Raw genomic sequence first — 21,513 nt, forward strand, 5'->3', positions numbered from 1 at the left:
AGATTAAACACCAATGTGCTTAATTATGTCCATTGCTTGTTACTGCTTTAGGTTAATCACCCTAATCAAAATGAGAACAGTGATTTTTCTAATGTTTTTTATGCTCTGTGGATGTAAGCGTTAACGTGGCATGTGAACAGCTCTGCAGGTTTATAGACCAATATTTAACACAGAATTTAGGTTTGACAGATACGGCTCCTTCTGTAATCAGCGGATGCTGCAACTACACCGGCCATACCTTCTCCTACTGACTTAGGCGCTGAGGGAGGCAGAGGCAAAGTCCCGCCGATGCAAGTTTCCCTTACAGCAAAGAAGCATGGAGAAATAAAAAATTAAAAAGAATGATGGGAGGTGTGATAAAGATTTGCTTATAAAGGGGAACAAAATGTTCCACCCCTAAATATGCCGCTTTGGCACAGTGATCATTTTGTTTTTTTTATAAATTTATTTATTTATTGGCTGTGCTATGTCTTTCTTGCTGCATGCAGGCTTTCTCTAGTTGCAGAGAGCAGGGGCTACTCTTTTGTTGAGGTGCACGGGCTCCTCGTTGCTGTGGCTTCTCTTGTGGACCATGGGCTCTAGGCGTGTGGGCTTCAGCAGTTGCAGCACAGGGGCTCAACAGTTGTGGCTAACTTGCTCTAAAGCGCAGGCTCAGTAGTTGTGGCGCACAGACTTAGTTGCTCCGCGGCATGTGGGATCTTCCTGGAGCAGGGACTGAAGCCATGTCCCCTGCATTGGCAGGCGGATCCTTAACCACTGCGCCACCTAGGAAGCCCACACTGATAATTTTGAATTAAAGATGCTTAAGAAACAGCAGTGCTAGAAGGATACTGACCTCCTTTCTCCCCCTGAAAACAGGAACCACATCTCCCCTGTGAAAGGTACTCTCCCTGTATCAGCAGGGAAGAAGGCATCCTCATCACCAGAGACAGGGAATTGAGGGCAGAGAAGGCTGTATAAACAAAGCTTGTTACTTCTTCACTAACTAGCTAACCCAAGCCCAAACTTCTTTGTCTTGTCAATTCTTCACAAATCCATTGTTTCTTTGTCTAAAGAGCATAAAAGCTGCATGTTTTGGTCACTTCTTTGAGTCTCATATTTTTATGGGTTCCTTTAAGTACAAAATTTGTTTTTCTCTTACTAATCTGTCAAGCCAATTTAATTACTAGACCAGCTAAAGAACCTAGAAGGGAAAAGGGGAAGAGTTTTCCTCTCCTGTACTTATTAATGCTGTTTTATCCTTCAGGGTTTATATGTTCTTTAGTTCAGTAAATTATTCAATGCTTATTTCTCTATGCCCTAATGGTTCAAGGACTCCCAGTCTTCTACTAAACAGAACTTTACTGAACTCTGATGAAACTTGCCATGTCCATTTCAAGATGTGACGTAAGTACTGCATATCTCACTTTATATTTTCAAAGTTGATCCCTTCTGTTTTCATAACCCTGCACAAAACTTTGGCATCAGAATCTAATCCTTGCTTCCTGTCTCCCAAAGCAGCAGTTTCTGTTCTCAGGTGTTCTCGAAAACTGCTAAACAAGTAACCTTTCCCTTCCGTTAGTCTTGGGCTCCCCATTTCAGTCACTAGTACCTCCTAACAATGCCACCACCTTCTAGAAGAACAGGAGACTGCCTCAGGAGTGAGCTAAATAAACCAAGACAGGGCACAGTGCTAGGGACCAGCATAAAGGAGACCTGTCTGCCTTCCGTGTGACCTTGGCCAAGTCAGCAAGTTCTCTTTCCCAAATTACCAGTGTACAAAAACAAACCCAGAGACTCACTTCCCCTTATTCCCAAAGGAATCGTAAAAGATGGGATTACTAATGAACTTGTTTTTTTTTTTTAATTGTGCAATTAACTTGGGCTCAATACCTTACCGGGTACTGGGAATTTCTTGGACCCACCCTCCTTTTCAGGGAAACCAGGCTGGTAGCAGAAAGAACAGTTAAGATAGATGTCAGGACACCTGAGTTCCAGACCAGGCGTGGCATACTGCAATGCCCACAGGGGCCAGCTGGATACCAAACCGAGTCAAGGGAGCACCAGAACCTCAGGCAGTTCTTTGCAGTTCAATAGACCAAGCTCACACCCTGCCTCTATTTTCAGTCTAGTATCTCCATAAATTGACCCTGGGTTAGGGGGCTGTATTTTGAACTTCTCAAAAAATATTTGCCTCTGCTTTCCTTGGGCTGTTTTCTTTGTATGGCACAAACTCTGCTCGTACTTTTGCTCTTAAGAAAGGACTGAATTCTCTCTCTCCTCCTTTTGCTCCAATTCTGAATAAAGCATATTTGTCACAAAGCCTCCTCTGATATCCTACATTTATTCTCCTTTGGCTTTGCCTTTCTTCAACATTCACCCAGAATGGTCTGTAATGTACTCCAAAGGCTCAGAGTTGCACTCTCTTGTGCTTTCCTTCCCTCCGATGTCCCATACTCATCTGCGGCTCTGCCTATCACCTACTTCTCTATTTCTTATTTTTCTGCTGGTTTCCAGATTTTCTTCCTGCCCAGCTTCCAAAACTCTCCAGGGAAATGTTTTACTGACACTTTTAAAGTCTAAAGTCTAAAAGAGAATTAATTGTCCTTCTATTTCCCCTAAACTACTTTTCCTCCGGATATCCCAATCTTTGCCCATCACTAAGCCACTTCATTTAGAAAATGTGGAGTCCATCTAATTTCTCCATCTCAAGGTAATTACCAACTCTTTTCAAGTCCTCCCTCTTTTTTTTTAGAACTTTTATTGAGATACAGTTAACATACAATAAACTGCATATATTTAGAGTGTACAATTTGGTATCCCAATCTCCCTCAAGTCTTCCTTTATTAATGTATCTTCCTCTCTAACCATCAGTGGTATCACCCTGGCTGAGGGCCTCGTTCTACCACAGGTGAACTTTTGAAATGGGTCTAAGCGGTATCTGTGCTTTTGAGTTCCTTCTGTAAGCTACTGACCATTTATTTATTTTGTAACACCCTTTGGCAAACAGCACCTCAGAATCTCATCTGCTCCTGTTTGAATCTTGAAGATCAATTTGTAGAGTCAACAAACTGGGTACAGCAAATAGGTAGAGAGAGTTGTTTTTTGGGTTTTGTTTTTTTTGTTTGTTTGTTTGTTTACCAGGTTGTAAGGAGAATGGTCACCTTTTCCCACCCTTCTGGAGCACAAAATAGTACAGGTCTACACCAGTGGTACCCAATCAGGGGCAATTTTGCCCCAAGGGGAGATCTGACAATGTCTGAAGACATTTTTAGTTGTCACTGTGGGAAAACATTCAGAAGTCTTTCTGAAGCCTTGAAAATGTTACAGAAAATATGGCTAAAAGTAATTAAAATTTGTGGGCCGAGCAACTGGGTGCAGGATGTCCTGCTTGAGCAGTGGAGGAGCTAAGGGTGCAGACTTAGGAAAGCCGGGTCAGTGCGAGTCAGAAAACTGCAGGCGCACACACTGATAGTCCCTCTGCTGTTCTTGCAAAAGACCACTGCCCCCAATCATGCGAGGCCCTTTGTGCAAAAAGATATCCAAAAAAGAAATCTGGTTACTTCCAAGAAAACCTTGATTGTGGGACAGAACTGGGAGTGTGAGAACCTTATGCTATCTTGCTTCCTGAATGCCGAGAGCTCAATAAAAGCAACGTGGGATGAATCAGCAGGGCTCTTGATCCTAGAGGTCTTTAGTCCCCTGGTCCCATTTTTCTCTTAAATCTGCGTCTGTGTTTCTTTAAGCTTGCGGCATCCGTGATTCACCCCGAGTTGCCAAGCTCGGCACGTCACACATGTCACAACTCGGGGTGCTTAACATCCTACCACGCACAGGACAGCCTCCCACAATTGAGAGTTATTTGACCTCAAATGTCAACAGTGCCAAAATTGAGAAATCCTGGTCTAGCAGTTAGGAAAAAAAGGAATCAAGACAACAGGAGCCCCAGATAGACCTAGGGTTTGAGGATCCTGAGAGAGAGAGAATTTACAGCGGCCAGGGAAGATCTTATGGTTAGTCTTCCTGGCACCACAGGGAAAGAAGGGTGGTAAGCAAATTGCAAGGAAACTGTCATATCTGTACTAATGAGTAATAACATTATAAACGTTTGTGTTTTAGTCAACAAAAGGGCTGTTATCTGTGACTACGGGCAACCCTGCTTAGGCTATACTCACTGCTATAGGAACATGTACAGACCGAACCCCTGAACACGACAGGGTCTTGTCAGCTGAATTCATTCCATCCTCTGCAAACTTATCACGTCAGCTATCGTGGCGTAATTATTCCTCAAACAAGCAGAGTATATTTCTACCTCTACACCTTTGCTTACATATCTCCTTGGCTTGGAATCTTCATGCCTCTGCTGCGTTACCTAAACCTAAGACATCCCTTCTTTTGATGCTCAGTGCAAGTCCCACCTCCTATAAGCATACCTGTCCAAGCTATTTATTTAGCGTTGGCAATAACTCATGCACAGCAGCAGTAAGCTAACACTTAATGACAGCTGACCCTATGCTGGGCACTATTTTAAGTGCGTCACCCCTACATATGAATTAATTTAATCTTCATAATGACCCCATTGTATGTGTACTATTATTCGCCCCATTTTACAGATCAAGAAACTAAGACCCAAAATGGTTAAGTAAGCTGCCCAGGATTATACGACTAGATTATACTACTAGGAAGCAGTGGAGCCTGGGTTCACACCTGAGCAGTCAGTCTGCAGAACCCTCATTCTAAACCACTATGCTACAGGCAACATTTCATCAATCACATTTGCTAACTTAAGTAAAAGAGCTCCAAAAGCTACCTAAGATGTAACGTCACAATGAAACCCCAAAATCCAAATAATAGGTCTCTGATATCTCTGAGGAAGGGGAGGCAGGACTGCCAAAAGTTGAAGTTTAGAAACAGACCAGAGTTAGAAGACCAGCTCTAACACTTTCTAGTTGAGTGGCTTTGAGCAAATCACTTAATCTTTTTCAGCGTGAGCCTCTGAGTCTGAAAGATGAAACTACTTTTTAGAATGGCTGTGAGAATTAAATGAGATGATACAGGTAGAGCACCAAGCACATGCCTGCCACACAGTATGTGGTTAATAAACGTTGGCTCTAGAACAACTCAAATTGTGAAATAAAGGGAACTTTCTCTGCTAAATAAACAACTATGCGACAGTTATAAAATAGTATTAAACAGTAACCATAGAAACGTTTCTTTGCAACCATACACTAATATGATTTTACTTAATTTCCTTAATGCCCCAAGCCTGTAAAAGAGTCAAACAACATTAATTATCTCTAAACTAATTAACTCTAACGAAACAAAAAGTCTTGCCTCTGGGCATCAGACTAAAACAGCAGACCGCCTTTACCTCATTAAAGACAAATGCAAATAAGTATAAAAAGCAAAGAGCCAGCAGTGGGAAAATTCCCATAAAGTGTACGGACAAAGGGGAGTGTATTCAAATGTCTGACAGTTCTGGAAAGCATGCCAAAAGATGAAGGGCTGAACATTCAATGTAACGAGAACATGACGCCAAGAGCTGTGAGAGAATCAACAGTTTTTGTAGGTCCGGAGAGCAGAATTAGGTACAGCTGGCTATTCCGGAGAGGCAGGTTTCAGTTCAAGTTCTAGGAAGCGGGACAGGAAAGGGTTTCCCTGTGCAGTGGTGACCCTATCCATGCAAGATGCCCATGCACCAGCCGTGAAATAAGCGACAGAGGAAATTTTCTGGCCTCTAAGTCCGACCAACTCCGAGGTCCTTTCCCAGCTTTGGAGCAGGGCAGCCGAAAGAAGGACTGGCGAACGCTGTGCAGAATGACTGCGCTCATATTTCAACAAGGGTTTTTAGGAAAGGTTTGGCGGTGAAATGTAATCACTGGGGAAAGGCGGCATCAGAGAAATGACACCTCTAAATGCCGCCAAAGATTCCAGACTCAGCGGCTCTCAGGACCCAACGGCCTGCAAAAGATATTCTGCAGCTGTGTCTCTCCGAGTCCATGCAAGGTTATCGTTCCGCCAGAGAAGCTTCTAGACCAGCCCCTAGCCCCCTTCTCACCAGCTGCCACTCCCAGCCCTCCTTACAGTAACTAAGGCCGGTTCGGCCACAGGCCTGGAGAGAGGTCGCGGTCGTGGCCGGCCCGCGGTGAGGGGTCTGAGAGAGACCCGGCGACAGGTGGGAAGCGCGGGCCCGGGACGTGGACTGGGCGCCCCAGTCCCGTTAAGAGAAGACCCCGCTGCCGGGGCCAAGGTCATCCGGGACCCCCAAGCCGCCCGCCACGAGGGCACTCACCAGCGCGCCGCCGCGCAGCAGCCGAATCATGGCTCCCTCCATCTGCGCCCCAAAATAAGTGCCGTGGAGGACCCGCGGAAGCTGTTCACGCGCTTCCCCGGGCCGCACGCCAGTACCTGGGGGGAGGGTGGAGCCAGAGCCCCACCCACTCGGCCCCGCCCCCTAGCACCTACGGAACGCCGAGAGAGACACACAGTCCCCCCTATCCGCGTTCGCCCTGCTCACGCGAGAGTTAGGAAAGGCAGTGGGGCGGGAAGGGAACCGGAGACACAACAAACATGGCGGCCGTGGCGGCGGAGACGAAGACGGCAGGGGCGACGGCGACAGCAGCGGCGTTGAACAAGGCGGTGGGGGTTACTCGCTGCGGCTGTCAGGTGGTGAGTAGCTGGTTACCGGCTCGGACGGCGGTGACACGGCTGAGGAGAGCGGTTGAGGAGGAGTGGCGGGAGGAGAGAGCCGGGTGTTCGCCACGAGCCGACTGACTCCGCCCCAGCGGAGGGGCGGGTGTGGTCGGTCGGTCGGTCGGTCGGTCGGCAGGCAGGGTCACGATCCGGGACCTTCCTGGGCCGAGCGCGGAGGGTGCGGTGTCTGGCTGCGGGGGCCCCGAGGGAGTGAGCGTTCCCCGCGGTGGCGTCGCCGTCGGGCAGGGGCTTGGCGGCTCCAGGGTGGGGAGCTGCCTGTCGCGCTGACAGGTGGTCGTGCGGGGGGCGCCCCGAGGTTTGCGTCTTCACCAGGTCCCGGGGCCGGGGCGAGCCGCGGGTCTCCTAGGTGTTCCCAGTCCTGGGGAGGTTGTCGCCCCGACGCCAGTTCCGGGCTGCTCGTTGGGAGGACTTTTCTCTGGCGGTCCTGCCTAGGTCCGTCTCTACTGCTTGTGCACTCCCATTGTGGGGAGATGTGAGGGTTGGGGAGAATTTTGCGGCAAAGAACTGTTCAGGTTCTTGTAGGACTTAAGTCTTTTAATAAACTGTCCGAAGTGCGAGTAGCCAAGCCACACACCTAGTGAATGTTCGGTAACTGTGAATCTAAATTGAAGTTAAACTGGTTCCAGTTGCCACTAACCACGTGGCCCATTTAGTGTCCCCTTAGTGTGCTGTTTAGGCCCGAAGAGGAGTGACAAGTGGGAGAAGAAATTAAGACATTTTAAATTGTGAGCTGTCAAGAACTCCAGTTTGGAAGAAACATAATTTCTTTTTTTTTTTCTACTTTTTAAAAAATGTATTTTATTTTCTTATTTGTTGGCTGCGTTTGGGTCTTCCTTGCTTCCCGCAGGCTTTCTCTAGTTTCTCTGTTGGGGTGCGCGGGCTTCTCATTAAGGTGGCTTCTCTTGTTGCGGAGCAGGGGCTCTAGGCATCTGGGCTTCGGTGGTTGCAGTACGTGGGCTCAAGAGTTGTGCCTTGGGGGCTCTAGAGCGCAGGCTCAAGTAGTTGTCGTGCACGGGGCTAAGTTGCTCCACAGCGTGTGGGATCTTCCCAGACCAGGGCTTGAACCTGTGTGCCCTTCATTGGCAGACAGATTCTTAACCACTGCACTGCCAGGGAAGTCCTGGAAGAGACTGAACTTCTTTAGAACTTTTTAAACGTCTGGATTAACAATTTTACAAACCCCGTTTAATTTTGATTTATGTTGTGCATTCAACACAGCTACAGGTTAATGTAATCTTGGGAGTTCCTTGCAGCGAGTTGAGATGTTTTGTGTTTTTTGCCCCTAGGGGTCCCAAGTGTTTCCCAGAAAACCTTAAGTAGTTTGAGTTGCCATAGAGAGGATAATAAAGATAGGAATCAGATGTGCGGTTATTGGGCGTGCCTGGTGGGTTTTGTTTTTTAAACCTTTTCCTACAGATGTTTCCCTCTGGGGCTAGTACCTTGTTTGTATGCAGTTATAGCTGTTCAGCAATACTAAGCCTGAGTCTTTTAGACGTGTACTGTGAGCAAATGAAATTAATAATTTAGAAAGACAATAACTTTTTTGCCCAAAAATGAAACCTTAAGAAGCCCACCAGTGGAAGAAAAAAGAGATAGTCACACTGATGCATGTTTCTCTTTGGTGATTATTTGGAGCTTTTGCTGAAGTGAACGTGCTGCTTTGCCCTTTGATTATCTTTTAGCTTAGTTTTCTTTTTTGGTAGTGGTAAAATTGGCACAAGTTATTTTATTAGCTTGTTAAACCTGTAGGTCCTAATTTTTTTGTCACAAAGGTTTTGATTTGTGGTATATTTTTCTTTGCAGACCTCTGTATGGCTTTTCAATTTTAGTTGAAATTCCCTCCATGGCCTTTTGGAGTCCTTTGGTGTGTCTCCAGAGTAAATTTCGATTACTCTACATTTCATCAATGTTGGAGTGGCAAGAAAAAGGAGGAACTGATTTGGGGTGAAAAGGTTAGATTGTGTAACTTTTTATTTTTCCCAACTTGTATTTGTTTTGCTTTTATATTATGTTTTATGATTTCTCAACGCCTCATAATGTCCCTTTTTGCCTTCGAAGAATTTGGTTTTTTGACAGTTATGTAATCTGAGGAACTGTGTTCTAATTCTGAAGTGCATGTTATTCTGTGTACAAACGCAGCCTCATGTGTTAGATTTCTCCATTGATATGTATTCCATGACAGAGTAAATCTTTCAGTGACCATAATTATTAAGCTATAAAAATAAACTCATTCAGTAGAACTGCAGTCACTTTTTATGTATTTGCCTAAACCCCAAATTAAGTTACTGTATAAGGAAGTTAGTTGTTAGTTACCTTATGTTTAATAACCCTACCAGAAATGGTAGATGGTTAAAAGGCCTTCCAGGGCCCGAGAGGGGGCTCTTGTCTAACACAGAAATGAATTGTCCAAGGAGACACACGTACTGACAAAGCAAGAGACTTTATTGGGAAAGGGGGCGCCCGGGCGGAGAGCAGCGGGGTGAGGGAACCCAGGAGGACTGCTCTGCCACGTGGCTCGCAGTCTCGGGTTTTATGGTGATGGAATGTTTCTGGGTTGTCTCTGGCCAATCACTCGGACTCAGGGTCCTTTCTGGTGGCGCACACAACAGCTCAGCCAAGGTGGATTCCAGCAAGGAGGATTCGGGAGGTTGGTAGGACATGTGGACTGACGAGACGTCTCCTCTCTCCTTTTGAACTTTTCCATAGTCTTCTGATTGGTGGTGGCTTGTGAGTTCCGTATTCCTTACCAGGATCTCCTGTGGTAAAATAACTTATGCAAATTGTTATTGTCTTTACCTGGCCAGGGCAGGCGGTTTCAGTCAGTGTTTCCCCTAACACTACTATTGCCTAATCATGTTCTCCAAGCCTCCCATAGCTTATTAAAAAGATAGAGTTTGGGAGGAAGGTAGGTTAAAGGGCCCCTTCTGGTTCTTATGTTACCTCTATTTCATAGTTGTGGCTGTCTTCTAATTTGCATCATGATGCCTCTGTTTTAAATTGTTAGCTCCTGGTTAAGAGGGGTTGTGTATGTACTGATCAACAATTTCCCTTTTATAATAAGAGACTGAAGAAGATAACAGGACTTGAATATCAGAACCCAAGGAAAGTCAAGAAGAGTTTAACTTACCTGCTTAAAGATAAAGAGGTTTTTGTGTTCTTTCGGGATATCAAAGCTTATTTCTCAAATGCTTCTTTCCTTCACTAGCATGGGTAGTCTCTGGTTGTTTTCTAAGAACCTTATTTGTGAGTTTTGAATGGATAGTTTGGGAGAGCTATTGGCATAAAAATAATTTGGGGCATTCTAGCCGGTTTTTATATAGATATGTATCTATATGCCATGGGATACCCTCCCAGCTTAACTTTAATCAGAGGGATCACAGGGAGGACTCCGTAATTTTCCTGTATCATAAGAAATGATAATCATAAAGTATGGGAATGAGAACATTATAGTTTGCTGATTCCTAACAGATTTTTATGTTACATTTGCAAAGGTTTTAAATTTTATCACTGTCTTAGGTGCGTCTCTAGATACCAGTTAATTTGTGGAGTTCTTAGATTAAACATTTGGTCCTGAGGCTGATGATTACTTTATTAAAGACAGGTTTGGATACATTTTTTTTTTTGATAACAAGAATTCTTCTGTAGTTTCAGAATTATTGTTCTTTTTTTGTTTATTGTGCTTAAAAATACTGACTTGAGGTGGAGAAAGCTGGAGTTTGAACCATAGACTCCATTCAGATTTAGGCATCTTTCACGCATACTCATCTGTTCTACAGATTAGAGCTCTGCAAGGCCTGTGATGCTGTATGGGGAGAGGCAATATAGCCTGAGGGGGCACACACAAAAAAAATGCTTAGGGATGGAATGATAGGCTTTAAATCGTTGCAGAATGTCTGCAAGTATAGACCATATCGATATATTTAAAGTTCTCAAGAATAGAGTTTCTCTCAAGTTTACGATGTTATCTTCCCTTTTTTCGCTGGCGTCCTTTGTTGTTGTTGTTTTTAAGTCCATCATGCATTTTGATTGAAAATTGGCATACAATTTATGGCAGGGAACACGGTGAAATTTATAATGTGACAACGTGATAATAACCAAGACTGTCAAAATATGCCAGTCGTTCTCTGTGATCAGGCTCATTTGTGTTCTTAAAACTTGAGATGCATGTATAAAAGTATCTTTTTCTTCTTGCTTAATGGCAGTCCTGTGCATTTTTTTTCTGCATTGTCACATGTACCTTAGCAGTGTCATGCTTTCTAATCAGGATTTGGTAAGATTTATGTTGCTTATTGAAGCCTATCAGAGTATATTCAGATATTTTCCAGTGGAAACATCAGTTTTCATGTGAACTGATTGGCAAGAAGTGATGCTAAGTTGCAATGAAATACCATTGGATTTCTTTTTAAATAATAGTTTTTATAATTAAAACAGAGACAATCTGTAGGGCCTTAGAGCTTTTACAATTTAAAACACAGTTTTCCAGATCTTATTCTTTTCTTTTTTTGGGGAGCAGGGGTATCTCCCAGTCCGTATACCTTTTATTACCTTTTTCCTTTCTATAATGGGGGGGGGGGTCTCTACCTGCAGTACTGTGTTGAATAGCAGTAGTAATTGCAAGCATTCTTGCCTTCTTGATTCCAAAGGGAATGCATCTAAATTTTCTTCATTAATTGTGATGTAGATTTTTGGAAGCTAGCTAGCCTTTAGCAGCTTGAGGTGAAAACCTTCTAAGTTTGAGTAAATAATTACTCCGTGGTTTCCTTTCACCCAGTGTTGCCATTGGTACTCAATATCTGATTGTTTTCCACAACCCAGCCTGTTGTGGGTGGGCTGCTTTTTCTCACTAGAAAGTTTCATATTATTCTCTTTGTCTTTGAGCTTTTAAAATTTCACAATAATGTGTCTAAGTGTTATTTTATTATATATTCTATTTTGCACTCTATGATCCCTTTCAGATTGAATTGAATCTTTAATTCTGGAAATTTCTCAATCATTTTTTAAAAAGCATTTCTCTTTATTTTCTGTCTTTTTGAAACTCAATCTACATCTGTATCTGCTATATTTCTTTTTATGTATACTTTTACGTATGTTTTGAGGTGTGGTTTTTTTCTCAGTTTTACTGAGATATAATCTTATTATAGATTTTTTTTTCTCTTATTCTTGATAATCTTTTTCATTGGAGCTTACTGGCCCACCTTTTTTTCCCCCCCAACCAAAGGGCAAATTTTAAAGGACAGATAATCAGCAAAATCAAGTATAGTCATAAAATAAATACTAATACAATGACTAGGAAACTTAGAGAAGCAGTTCAAGTCAACAAGGTAAGATGGGAAAAATGCAACTGAAACAAATTTGTTCAGAAACCAGCAGTAATCCTTAAGACTGAGAAAGCCAGACTAAAGCTAGTGATTTAAAGAGTTGGTCTAAAAGAGTAAATAAGAACAGATGAATTAGGGAAATTGTAAATTGATTTGGAAAGTTGCAGATTGGGATACATGAATAATTGAGACTAAGGTGGACCATGTTTGTTTCATTGTAACTAAGGAAGAGATATATAAAATGGTAACAGAAGATGCTAGGAATCTGGGACAGTGAGGAATTTCTTAATCCAAGGTATAACCATTTTTGACTGCAGAAATAGCTACTATCTTCTGAGAACATACCATCTTGCAAGATACTTTACACTTAACCTGTAAAACTTAAAACAGCACTGCTAGTTGGTATTACTATATCATTTTACAAAATAGGAAACTAAGGGTAGAGAAGACCCTGTTCAGAGTCTTTAAGCTAGTAAATTTGACCTGATACCATAATTCTTTTCATCCAGAGGACAGACTTTCAGTAGCTTCACCTTTCTAGAAAACAGTGAAAAGAGATAGTAATAATAATAAACCCCTTGGCATCTAAGAAGGGAGGAGAGGAAGTTTTCATACATGTTACATTAAGAAAAGTGAGAATCTGGTTACCTGCAGGTTCTTATTTGGCTAAATGTGTTCAGAATAAAGAACAAATTAAATGTAAGGAGGCAGGAAGACAAGAAATACAAAAAGAAAATATATCAGTCTAGGGCCAGTAAACAAGGGAAACCAAAACCAGTCCTGTGTTCCTTATTAGTTCCTAATAAGGAACTAATTGTTATACAGCACAATAATCTGTAGTAGCAACACAGTCAAGGTAGTCTGTTTCCAGTAGACTTCTATTTAAGTCAATTAAAATAGAAGTTTTAGTCCTTAAAATGTTTATCAAGCTTTTGTTAATTGGAAAATGTGCTTTTATCTCATTTCCACAACCCCACATTTCTTACCACTGAAAAACTTAGGCTGAAAAGGACCCAGAGTAGTCCAAATATTCTTGAAGAAGAAAAACAACTGGTGCACTTCAATTACTGAGATATTAAGATTTTTATTATTAAGACTGTGTGGTGTTAGTGTGAGGATAGACAAAAATAGATCAGTGGAACAGAATAGAGAATCCAGAAATAGAATCACATATATAATCACCTGATTTAGAAAGGTGATAAAAAAGAGTCTAGTGGAGAAAGGCTGGTCTATCAAATGCATGTTGCTAGGACAGTTGGATATCTCCTTGGGGGGAAAAGTATATTTTGATTCTTACCTCACCATACACAAAACTCAATTCCAGATAAAAATATGAAAGGTAAAAAGAATAATAAAAATTGTAAAAGAAAATATGGGAGAACATCTTCATGTAAAATATAGGCAAGGACACCAACAATTCTAAATGTAAAGGGCAGTGGGGGCGGAGGGGGAGTAAATTGGACTATATTAAGAATGTCTGTTCATGAGTAGTTACCGTTAAGAAAATGAAAATGCAACCACAGTGTGGGAGAAGTACTTAACATACACATATGCAGAATATTATGATGAACTCTTATATATTAATTAGAAAAAGATGGACAACCTAATAGAAAAATGAACTTGAACAGATACTTCACTCGGTATGAAATAGAGGTTATCTAAGTGCGTAACTGACATAAAAACTACACAGCTTAATTATCAAGTCATACAAATTAAAACCAGTGTGATACCACCATACACCCACCAGAGCAGCTAAAATGAAAAAGGCAAAAAATACCTGAGTGTTGGTGAGGATGTGCAGCAACAAAAGTCTTGCCCCCACTAGTGGGGTGTAAATTGGTATGGCCACTTTAAAAATGATTTGGCGTTATCTAAAGCTGAATATATGCATACCCTGTGGCGCAGCAATTTCAGAAGCTAGGGCTGTGGAGCCCTTGTCGGCGCACAGGGCGGGGGATTAGTATTGGAAAAGTGCACAGCGGGGCTCCTGGGATGCTGGTGGCCTTGTTTCTTGACATTGGTGCTGATTTCAGGGATGTGTTCATTTTGTGACCATTCACCTAGCTCTACCTTTAGGATTGATGTGCTCTTCTGTGTGTGTGCTATGCTTTGAGAAAAAGCTAAGCATATATTACTGAGCAGTAACTCATCTTTAGCTTTAGAGGCCTACTACTGGCTATTAAACATGAGAACTTTTTTAGATAGTAAATTACTCATTAAATACTTGGGGTTTAGGAAAAGAAATTTTTAGCATATGGCATATTTAAGACCATATACAGTTGCATAAATATATTGTTATTGGCGGGAAAAGACCTGTTGTCTCCTAGGTGCTAGACTTCCTCAGCTTGTTCTTAGTAGAAAATGTTTTGGTTATTTGATTTGTGAATTTGGGCCCTAAACCTGTGTGAGGGCCAGTTTTGTTTATGACTACAAAATCTGACATGAGACTTATTCTCTCTACATCAGCATCAGGGATTTTTTCTTTGCTTTAATTTTTTTTTTTTCTTCTTAGAATGAATAGGATGATGGGTGGTGACAGAGGTAGTGATTTGGATTTCTAGGACAGGGGTCAGGAAATTCTGGCCCATAGGCCAAACCTGGCTCTGTTCCTGTTTTTGTAAAGCTTTATTGGAACACGGTCACACTTATTCCTTTACATATTGTCTGTGGCTGCTTTTAACTATAATGACAGTTGAATGGTTGCCGCTGAGACCACATGACCTGCAAAGGCTGAAATATTTACTGTCTGGCATTTTACAGAAAGTTTGCCACTCCCTCTCTGGGTCACCTACTTCTAGAGCACTCATTCACGTGAACCCTGTGTTTTAAGAGGCTTTGCTCTCCAGTATGGTAGTCACTAGCCACACGCAGCTATTTCACTTTTAGATAATAAGAAACTCAGGTCATCTGTATTAGCCACATTTAAGTTCTCAGTAGCTACATGTAGCAGGTATGCACCATGTCCATCATCCAGAAATTCTCTCCAGCAGCCCTGATTTAGCCGCTTGGCTTCTCAGCTGTCTCCTTCATTGATAATCCCTGCTCATGTGCCTATTTCTTTCATCTGGATTTATTTTCTCTTTGTAATTTCTTTCTATCCTCTAAAACTAAGTTTGAATCCCAGTTTCTTTAAATATTAAATATGTTAATTGTTCACCATTTTGTGTTTTAGTTTGCCGGGAAGATTATAAGGTATTTAAAGGCAGGGACTGTGTTCTCTGTTGCTTTGTAGTGCCTGGCACATAATAATCTTTGTCACTGTTGTTGTTTTAATATGCACTATAGCTCCCTAAATAATGTACAGTTATTTCATTTTTCTCCCCTGTAGGTATAACGAACTGTAAACTCAAAAAAAAAAAAAAAAAGAAAAGAAAAGTAAAAGAAAAAAAAGAATCAAAAACAAAGATGGGTGAAAAGAAACCAGAGCCTTTGGACTTTGTGAAAGATTTCCAGGAATATCTGACTCAGCAGACCCATCATGTCAACATGATTTCTGGATCCGTTAGTGGGGACAAAGAAGCAGAGGCTCTTCAGGGAGGTAGACTCATCCTAATACTATTAAACAATTCACTTTTTATAGATGACTTCGTGTTTGTGTGTTGTTATCCATAGTATGAAGCCCACTACTGTTCACTAATGTAAATCATTCCGTTTTTCTTAGAAAGATATGGGCAATTTTTTTTCCCCTTCTTTAAACATGTCAGCTTTTTGCTGAGGGAGAGTAAAGCTCCCGCAGGGCTTAACATGGTCTTGTGGGAAGGTTAGTGGTTCTAAATTCCCTTCCCATCCTCCAGGTTCCATTAGCTAACAGCAGATGCAAGGAACCCAAAGGGGGTCCAGCTTCATTACACAAGGGGTTTGGCCATTAGGAAATCTGGATTAGACCTGAGACAAAATAGGGGTTTCTTTTCTTAAAATGAAAAGGGAGCCAACCGTGTATACCCATCTAGGAGGAGAAACCAGAGTAGAGAAAGCAGTGACCTACTTGAGCCTATCCTGTCTGACCTATAGATAGACTGTCTGTTTTGCACGAAACAGAATCTATTTCTATTTCACGTGAAAACTGGAATCTGTTTCTGAATTTAGCTCAGGAGGCAGCAAACTATAGCCAGTGGGTCCCATCTGGACTGCTGTTTTTATACACCCTGCAAGCTAAGAGTGGTTTCTACATTTTTAAATGGTTGGGGAAAAGAAAAGAAAAAAGAAAAATAATGCCATGGCGTGAAAATTACATGAAATTCAAACTTTACCATCCATAAATAAAGTTTTATTGAAACACAGCCATGTTGGCTTGTTTACCTATTTTCTATAGCTGTTTCTGAGTTACAACAGAGTTGAGTAGCTGTGATAGAGACCATGTGGCCCACAAAGCCTAAAGTACTTGTCATCTGACCCTTACAGGAAAAGTTTGCTAACCCTTGACCTAGATGGTCTAGGGCCTTGTAATCCAGGGACCAGCAACCGCAGAGACCAGGCATCACCTGGGAGTTTGTGAGAGGTGCAAAATGTCAGGTCCCACCCCAGTTCTACTGAATCATAAGCTGTATTTTAATACGATCCCCAAGTGATTTCATATACACATTCGGTTTCAGGAGTCACTGGCTTGGGAAAGCAGTGGGAGAAAGGGGGACACTGAGCCTTGTTGTCCCTCCAATGCACTGGAGCTGTTGGATGTTGGACTTGCACCAACCAGCAAAGTCACTTCTCTCCTCCTAGTGGATAGAGGAAACAGTAGAGCAAAGGGCTTGAATTGTCTACACCTGTACTGCTACCACCTGAAGATGGACTAGAAGTGCTTTTCCCATGAGGCTGTAGGAATAAACACCTCCCTCCTAATACTCTAGTGTGCAGTTCCTGGACTGGATGCAAGCAAGCAGGGTTGCAGACCCCCCATCTGCTGGTTTTCCAGCTTATGAACACTTGCCCCTTCAGTTTCTTTATCTGTAGAAAGAAGTAGTTGAATTAGACTAAAAGCAAATAGCCAAACATCTCTTAACTCTGAAATTCTTACAGTTCATAACATTCAGAGGTATCGGATATACAATATTTCCCTTTCCGTGCTTATTTAGAATTTTAAGATCCTAAATCCAAAATCTAGAACATAATGTGTAAGCTGAGTGGAACTGCAAAACTTGACATGAATTGCTTTAGATAAAATAGATGAGGATTTGGGGAGATTATGAGGACTGCCCACTGTATTTGTAGAAGGGGCTAGAATCTCAAACATGTGTAACTGCCATCACTATTTACCCCCTTCTGTCTCCTTACCTGTCAAATAATGATAATACCCTGTTATCTTCCTCAAAAGCGTGTTGACTGATACCACTTAGTAATTTGAAATCCCCCTAATATAATACTGCTTTTGTATAAAATTAACCTCTGAAAGACTGTGATTTTTGTGAATTTAGCTTTTGTGCTAAGTGAACTGTCAATTTATGAAAGATTTTCTACCACTCAACGCTAAATTGCTAAATTGAGTTAATTCTGAGATGCATAATTTCTTTTGCTATTCTTTGTTTATAGCTGGAACAGATGGTGATCAGAATGGACTTGATCACCCATCTGTCGAAGTTTCCCTGGATGAAAACTCAGGAATGTTAGTAGACGGGTTTGAAAGGACCTTTGATGGGAAGCTCAAGTGTCGGTACTGCAACTATGCCAGCAAAGGCACTGCCCGGCTCATCGAACACATTAGAATCCACACAGGTAATGGAGAAGTGGCCGCAGAGGGCATTTCTTTACGGGCAGGAGAGGGGCCAAGGAGGACAGGTTGATCTATCATATAAATAGTTGTGATAGTTTGAAAATGAAGGTTGATGTAAGGTTGGAATAAGTGGAGAAGTGACTCCATTTTTACACAGCAGTAGCGTAACAGCATACACAGAAATGAGGCCCCTTGTACAGCTTCCCCTTCCTTAGCCATCTTTATTCTTGATTCAAATAATCTCAGCATCTTTCTGCTTCTCAGGTTGGGCAGGTTAATGCTGAAGACAGCATGAAGTGATAAAATGTTTTTATCTTTATCCTTATGTTTCCATTGCAGACCAGGGAAAAGGTTTCCATACGGTTGCAGGCTACCCTGCTAGCCCTCAGATGTCCCCTTAGCCATCCCTTCTGTGAAAGGGATTCATTCCACTAGTCAATATAGTATAAAGATTGTTAAAACAGGTTTCTTAATAAATTTTAATAATCTTTTGTGCAAACGTGTATTTCTGAAAAGCATTTTATTTTTTGATCAATTTCTAAATCTAATGAATGGACAAAATATGAAACTTTTCATAAATGAGCTACTCTTGCAGTTTCTCCCCCATTTTTCTTTTTAAACAGGTGAGAAACCTCATAGATGTCACTTATGTCCATTTGCATCTGCTTATGAACGTCATCTGGAAGCCCATATGCGTTCCCATACAGGAGAAAAACCATATAAATGTGAACTGTGTTCCTTCCGCTGCAGTGATCGAAGTAACCTGTCCCATCATCGAAGGCGCAAGCATAAAATGGTACCAATTAAAGGTACTAGGTCTTCCTTAAGCAGCAAGAAAATGTGGGGGGTTCTACAGAAGAAAACAAGCAATCTGGGCTACAGCAGACGAGCACTAATCAACTTAAGCCCACCTTCCATGGTGGTTCAGAAGCCAGACTACCTTAATGATTTTACCCATGAAATTCCAAATATCCAGACTGACTCCTATGAAAGTATGGCAAAAACCACAGCAACTGGTGGCCTGCCAAGGGACCCCCAAGAACTCATGGTTGACAACCCTCTAAACCAGCTCTCAACTCTAGCAGGACAGCTGTCCAGTTTGCCACCTGAAAACCAAAACCCCGCATCCCCTGATGTAGTTCCCTGCCCCGATGAGAAGCCTTTCATGATGCAGCAGCCCTCTGCCCAAGCAGTCGTTTCTGCTGTGTCAGCAAGTATTCCTCAGAGCTCCTCTCCCACTAGCCCCGAACCTCGGCCATCACATAGTCAGAGGAACTATAGTCCGGTGGCGGGTCCAAGCAGTGAACCAAGCGCCCACACGAGTACTCCTAGCATAGGAAACAGCCAGCCAAGCACTCCAGCTCCGACCCTGCCTGTCCAGGACCCGCAGCTTCTACACCACTGCCAGCACTGTGACATGTACTTTGCCGACAATATCCTTTACACTATTCACATGGGATGTCATGGGTATGAAAATCCTTTTCAGTGTAACATATGTGGATGCAAATGTAAAAACAAGTATGATTTTGCCTGTCATTTTGCAAGAGGGCAACATAACCAACACTGATTGTAAACAATCACGTTATGCTTTCTTTGGTTTGCCTTTTTGTGTTTTGCAGTTTACTGTTGTTTTTTGCAGGAGGGGGGTGGGAGGTGTCATCCCTAATAATGTGTCTGCTAATTAAAGTCTATACATATAAAGTATAAATTTGACAGTGGAAACAAAATTTCTTTTTTCTTCCCCCCCACCCCCCACAGTACCCTTGTCAAGGTCATTATGTATTAGAACAGTTGGACACATTGGTGCCCATTTTTTCCTTTTATTTAGACATTTGAGAATTGGAGTGCAATCATAATCTTACAAGTGATCATTTATATTTCTCACATTTATGGTCCATAAGAACTTCAAGGCTGATAGATACTCTTGGTATTTCAACATCTACACTGCAGCTAGATGTTATTTCTGCCATAATTTCAAAATGGTAGAATAAATTACTTTCTCTTGCAAAATCTTTTACAACTTATTTCAATGTTAAGTAGAGGAATTGCCTTTAAAATTGCCCTTAATTGAAAACTATTTAGTTAAAATAGCTTAGTTGAAACAGTAGTTTAATTTCAACTGATAATAGTAAAGCAGTTTCAGTGTAGTAAATCTTTCTTTTTTCCATAAGGGAAAATGTAAAACATTCAGTTCTTTAAAATTAAAGTTATAAAAATATGAGGTAAAAGTTCTGAAAAGAAATGAAACTTAAGAGTTTAAATTGAAAATGAAGTTTAATACTTAAAATATATGCTTATTCAATTTGTAATGTAAACACAGCAGTTTTTCATTGGATTCTTTTTATTATACTTGTAATTTATTTTAAAAACTACAGGTACACACATGAGAACGCTAGAAATATCAGAGGATTACCTATGAAGATGCCTTTTTTCCTTTTAATTTGAACTTTTCATTTAAATCTTCATTCTGATGTTACACGTGAGGTTGATGACTGAGAATCTGTTACTTCTTCTATTCCTTTGATGACCAAAGAGGTACAATGGAAATCATCCATCTTATTCCTAGGAAATGTGGTCCTTCCCAAAAAACTCTCGTTTCCTTTTCCTGCCTTCTATCCATTTATTGCCCATAATTTTCAAGAAAAGGTAGGTATACAAACATGTGGGAAAATGTAAAGTAATATTTATAAAAATGATAACATATGTCCAAAACGAATTCTGGTCTCCGCTTCAGAATTGGCCATTTAAGATATCTTCTGTGAATTCAAGTTCTAATGCTTATTTGCAGTTTTACCAAGTCTTTAATGTACAGCAAGAAAACTATATGGAAACTGTGAATTGAATAGTCGCCTTAGTAGAGAAGGATTAAAAAAAGTGTAGAAATAGATATAAAAGATGCATTTAAACATGATATTTAATTTGTTTACAAAAATAAAACTTGCTATATAAATCTAGAGTAATTTTGAATAAGAGGCTGTTTTTATATTGTATACTAGCCTACTCTGAGGACAGCTTGGTCAAACAATAAAATATAATGTTACTAACTGTTGGTTTCTGTGTGCTTTGCAAAATTTTTGTTTTTAATTTGGTTCAAATTTGAAAGTGTTACTAATTGGCTTCTTAAAGCAAATATTCTAACTATTAAGCATTAACTAAAAAGGACTTCTACACTTAGAGTAAGTGAAAGGGAAATATTGATGGTATATGTCCCCAAAACCCCCCAAGTGCCAAGTTAATGGCTCATCTGTCCTCTCTTCCAAATGCTAGAAAGCCATTAAAATGAGTTCTTATGGTTTAATATCCAATCTAAACTAATCTCCATAGCATTGTTGAAAGAGCAGCATCAAGGAGTTTTTCCAGACAAATCTCCTTGTCAGTCTGAAGCCTGCAGTCTGTTCTGCTCTGCTGCTTGGAGGAGTCGCTGCTCAGATCAGTTTTAGTGCAGCCATTTCCAAATGTGTAACTTGGCCTTCATATGTATATACTGTCAGAAACAGGCTGCTGTCATTTGGAAGCGTTTGCGGTTATTTTTTTCTTCTATTTTATTCTTCATATAAAAGCAATACCACAAAATAGAAAAAATGAAAGCGTTCATTAACCAAAAGGGAAGAACTCTCACGTTAAAACCCACTTATTAACTATATTCTGGGCCAAATAGTGACAGACACATTTTTTTCTGACAACTAAAGATAGATGTTTTTAAAGTGCATTTTAGTTGTTTTTTTTTAAATTACAAACTAGAATGTATAATTTAAAAATTCCTGTGGCTTAAAGAGCACAGTTTTATTCCAAAGGTAT

At 41.1% G+C, this 21,513-nt stretch overlaps 2 protein-coding genes across 6 annotated transcripts in view; one reads left to right on the top strand and one right to left on the bottom strand.

The window, feature by feature from the left end:
• Window positions 1–6,408, bottom strand: part of ACADSB (acyl-CoA dehydrogenase short/branched chain) — a 41,193-nt gene extending 34,785 nt beyond the window's left edge. Inside the window, exon 1 of one of the 3 annotated variants that reach the window (XM_057734538.1) lies at window positions 6,272–6,408. In XM_057734538.1, the coding sequence (XP_057590521.1) occupies window positions 6,272–6,313 (42 nt within the window). In that variant the 5' untranslated portion in view covers window positions 6,314–6,408. The remainder of the gene's footprint in view (window positions 1–6,271) is intronic. The other 2 variants (XM_057734540.1, XM_057734539.1) reach the window with 2 other exon arrangements.
• A 92-nt stretch (window positions 6,409–6,500) lies between these two features.
• Window positions 6,501–20,759, top strand: IKZF5 (IKAROS family zinc finger 5). 3 transcript variants are annotated; one of them, XM_057734541.1, is made up of 5 exons: window positions 6,501–6,648; window positions 8,497–8,645; window positions 15,340–15,549; window positions 17,535–17,717; window positions 18,339–20,759. In XM_057734541.1, the coding sequence occupies exons 3-5, from the start codon at window positions 15,417–15,419 to the stop codon at window positions 19,280–19,282; spliced, it is 1,260 nt and encodes a 419-aa protein (XP_057590524.1). In that variant the 5' UTR covers window positions 6,501–6,648; window positions 8,497–8,645; window positions 15,340–15,416; the 3' UTR covers window positions 19,283–20,759. The 3 variants fall into 3 exon arrangements, with proteins under 3 accessions (XP_057590524.1, XP_057590525.1, XP_057590526.1); XM_057734543.1 differs by lacking the exon at window positions 6,501–6,648 and adding an exon at window positions 6,697–7,418; XM_057734542.1 differs by lacking the exon at window positions 8,497–8,645 and having other exon boundaries at window positions 6,503–6,648.
• The last annotated feature ends 754 nt before the right edge of the window (window positions 20,760–21,513 follow it).

This window comes from Hippopotamus amphibius, chromosome 5, assembly GCF_030028045.1.
Source record: "Hippopotamus amphibius kiboko isolate mHipAmp2 chromosome 5, mHipAmp2.hap2, whole genome shotgun sequence".
Lineage (NCBI taxonomy): Eukaryota > Metazoa > Chordata > Mammalia > Artiodactyla > Hippopotamidae > Hippopotamus > Hippopotamus amphibius.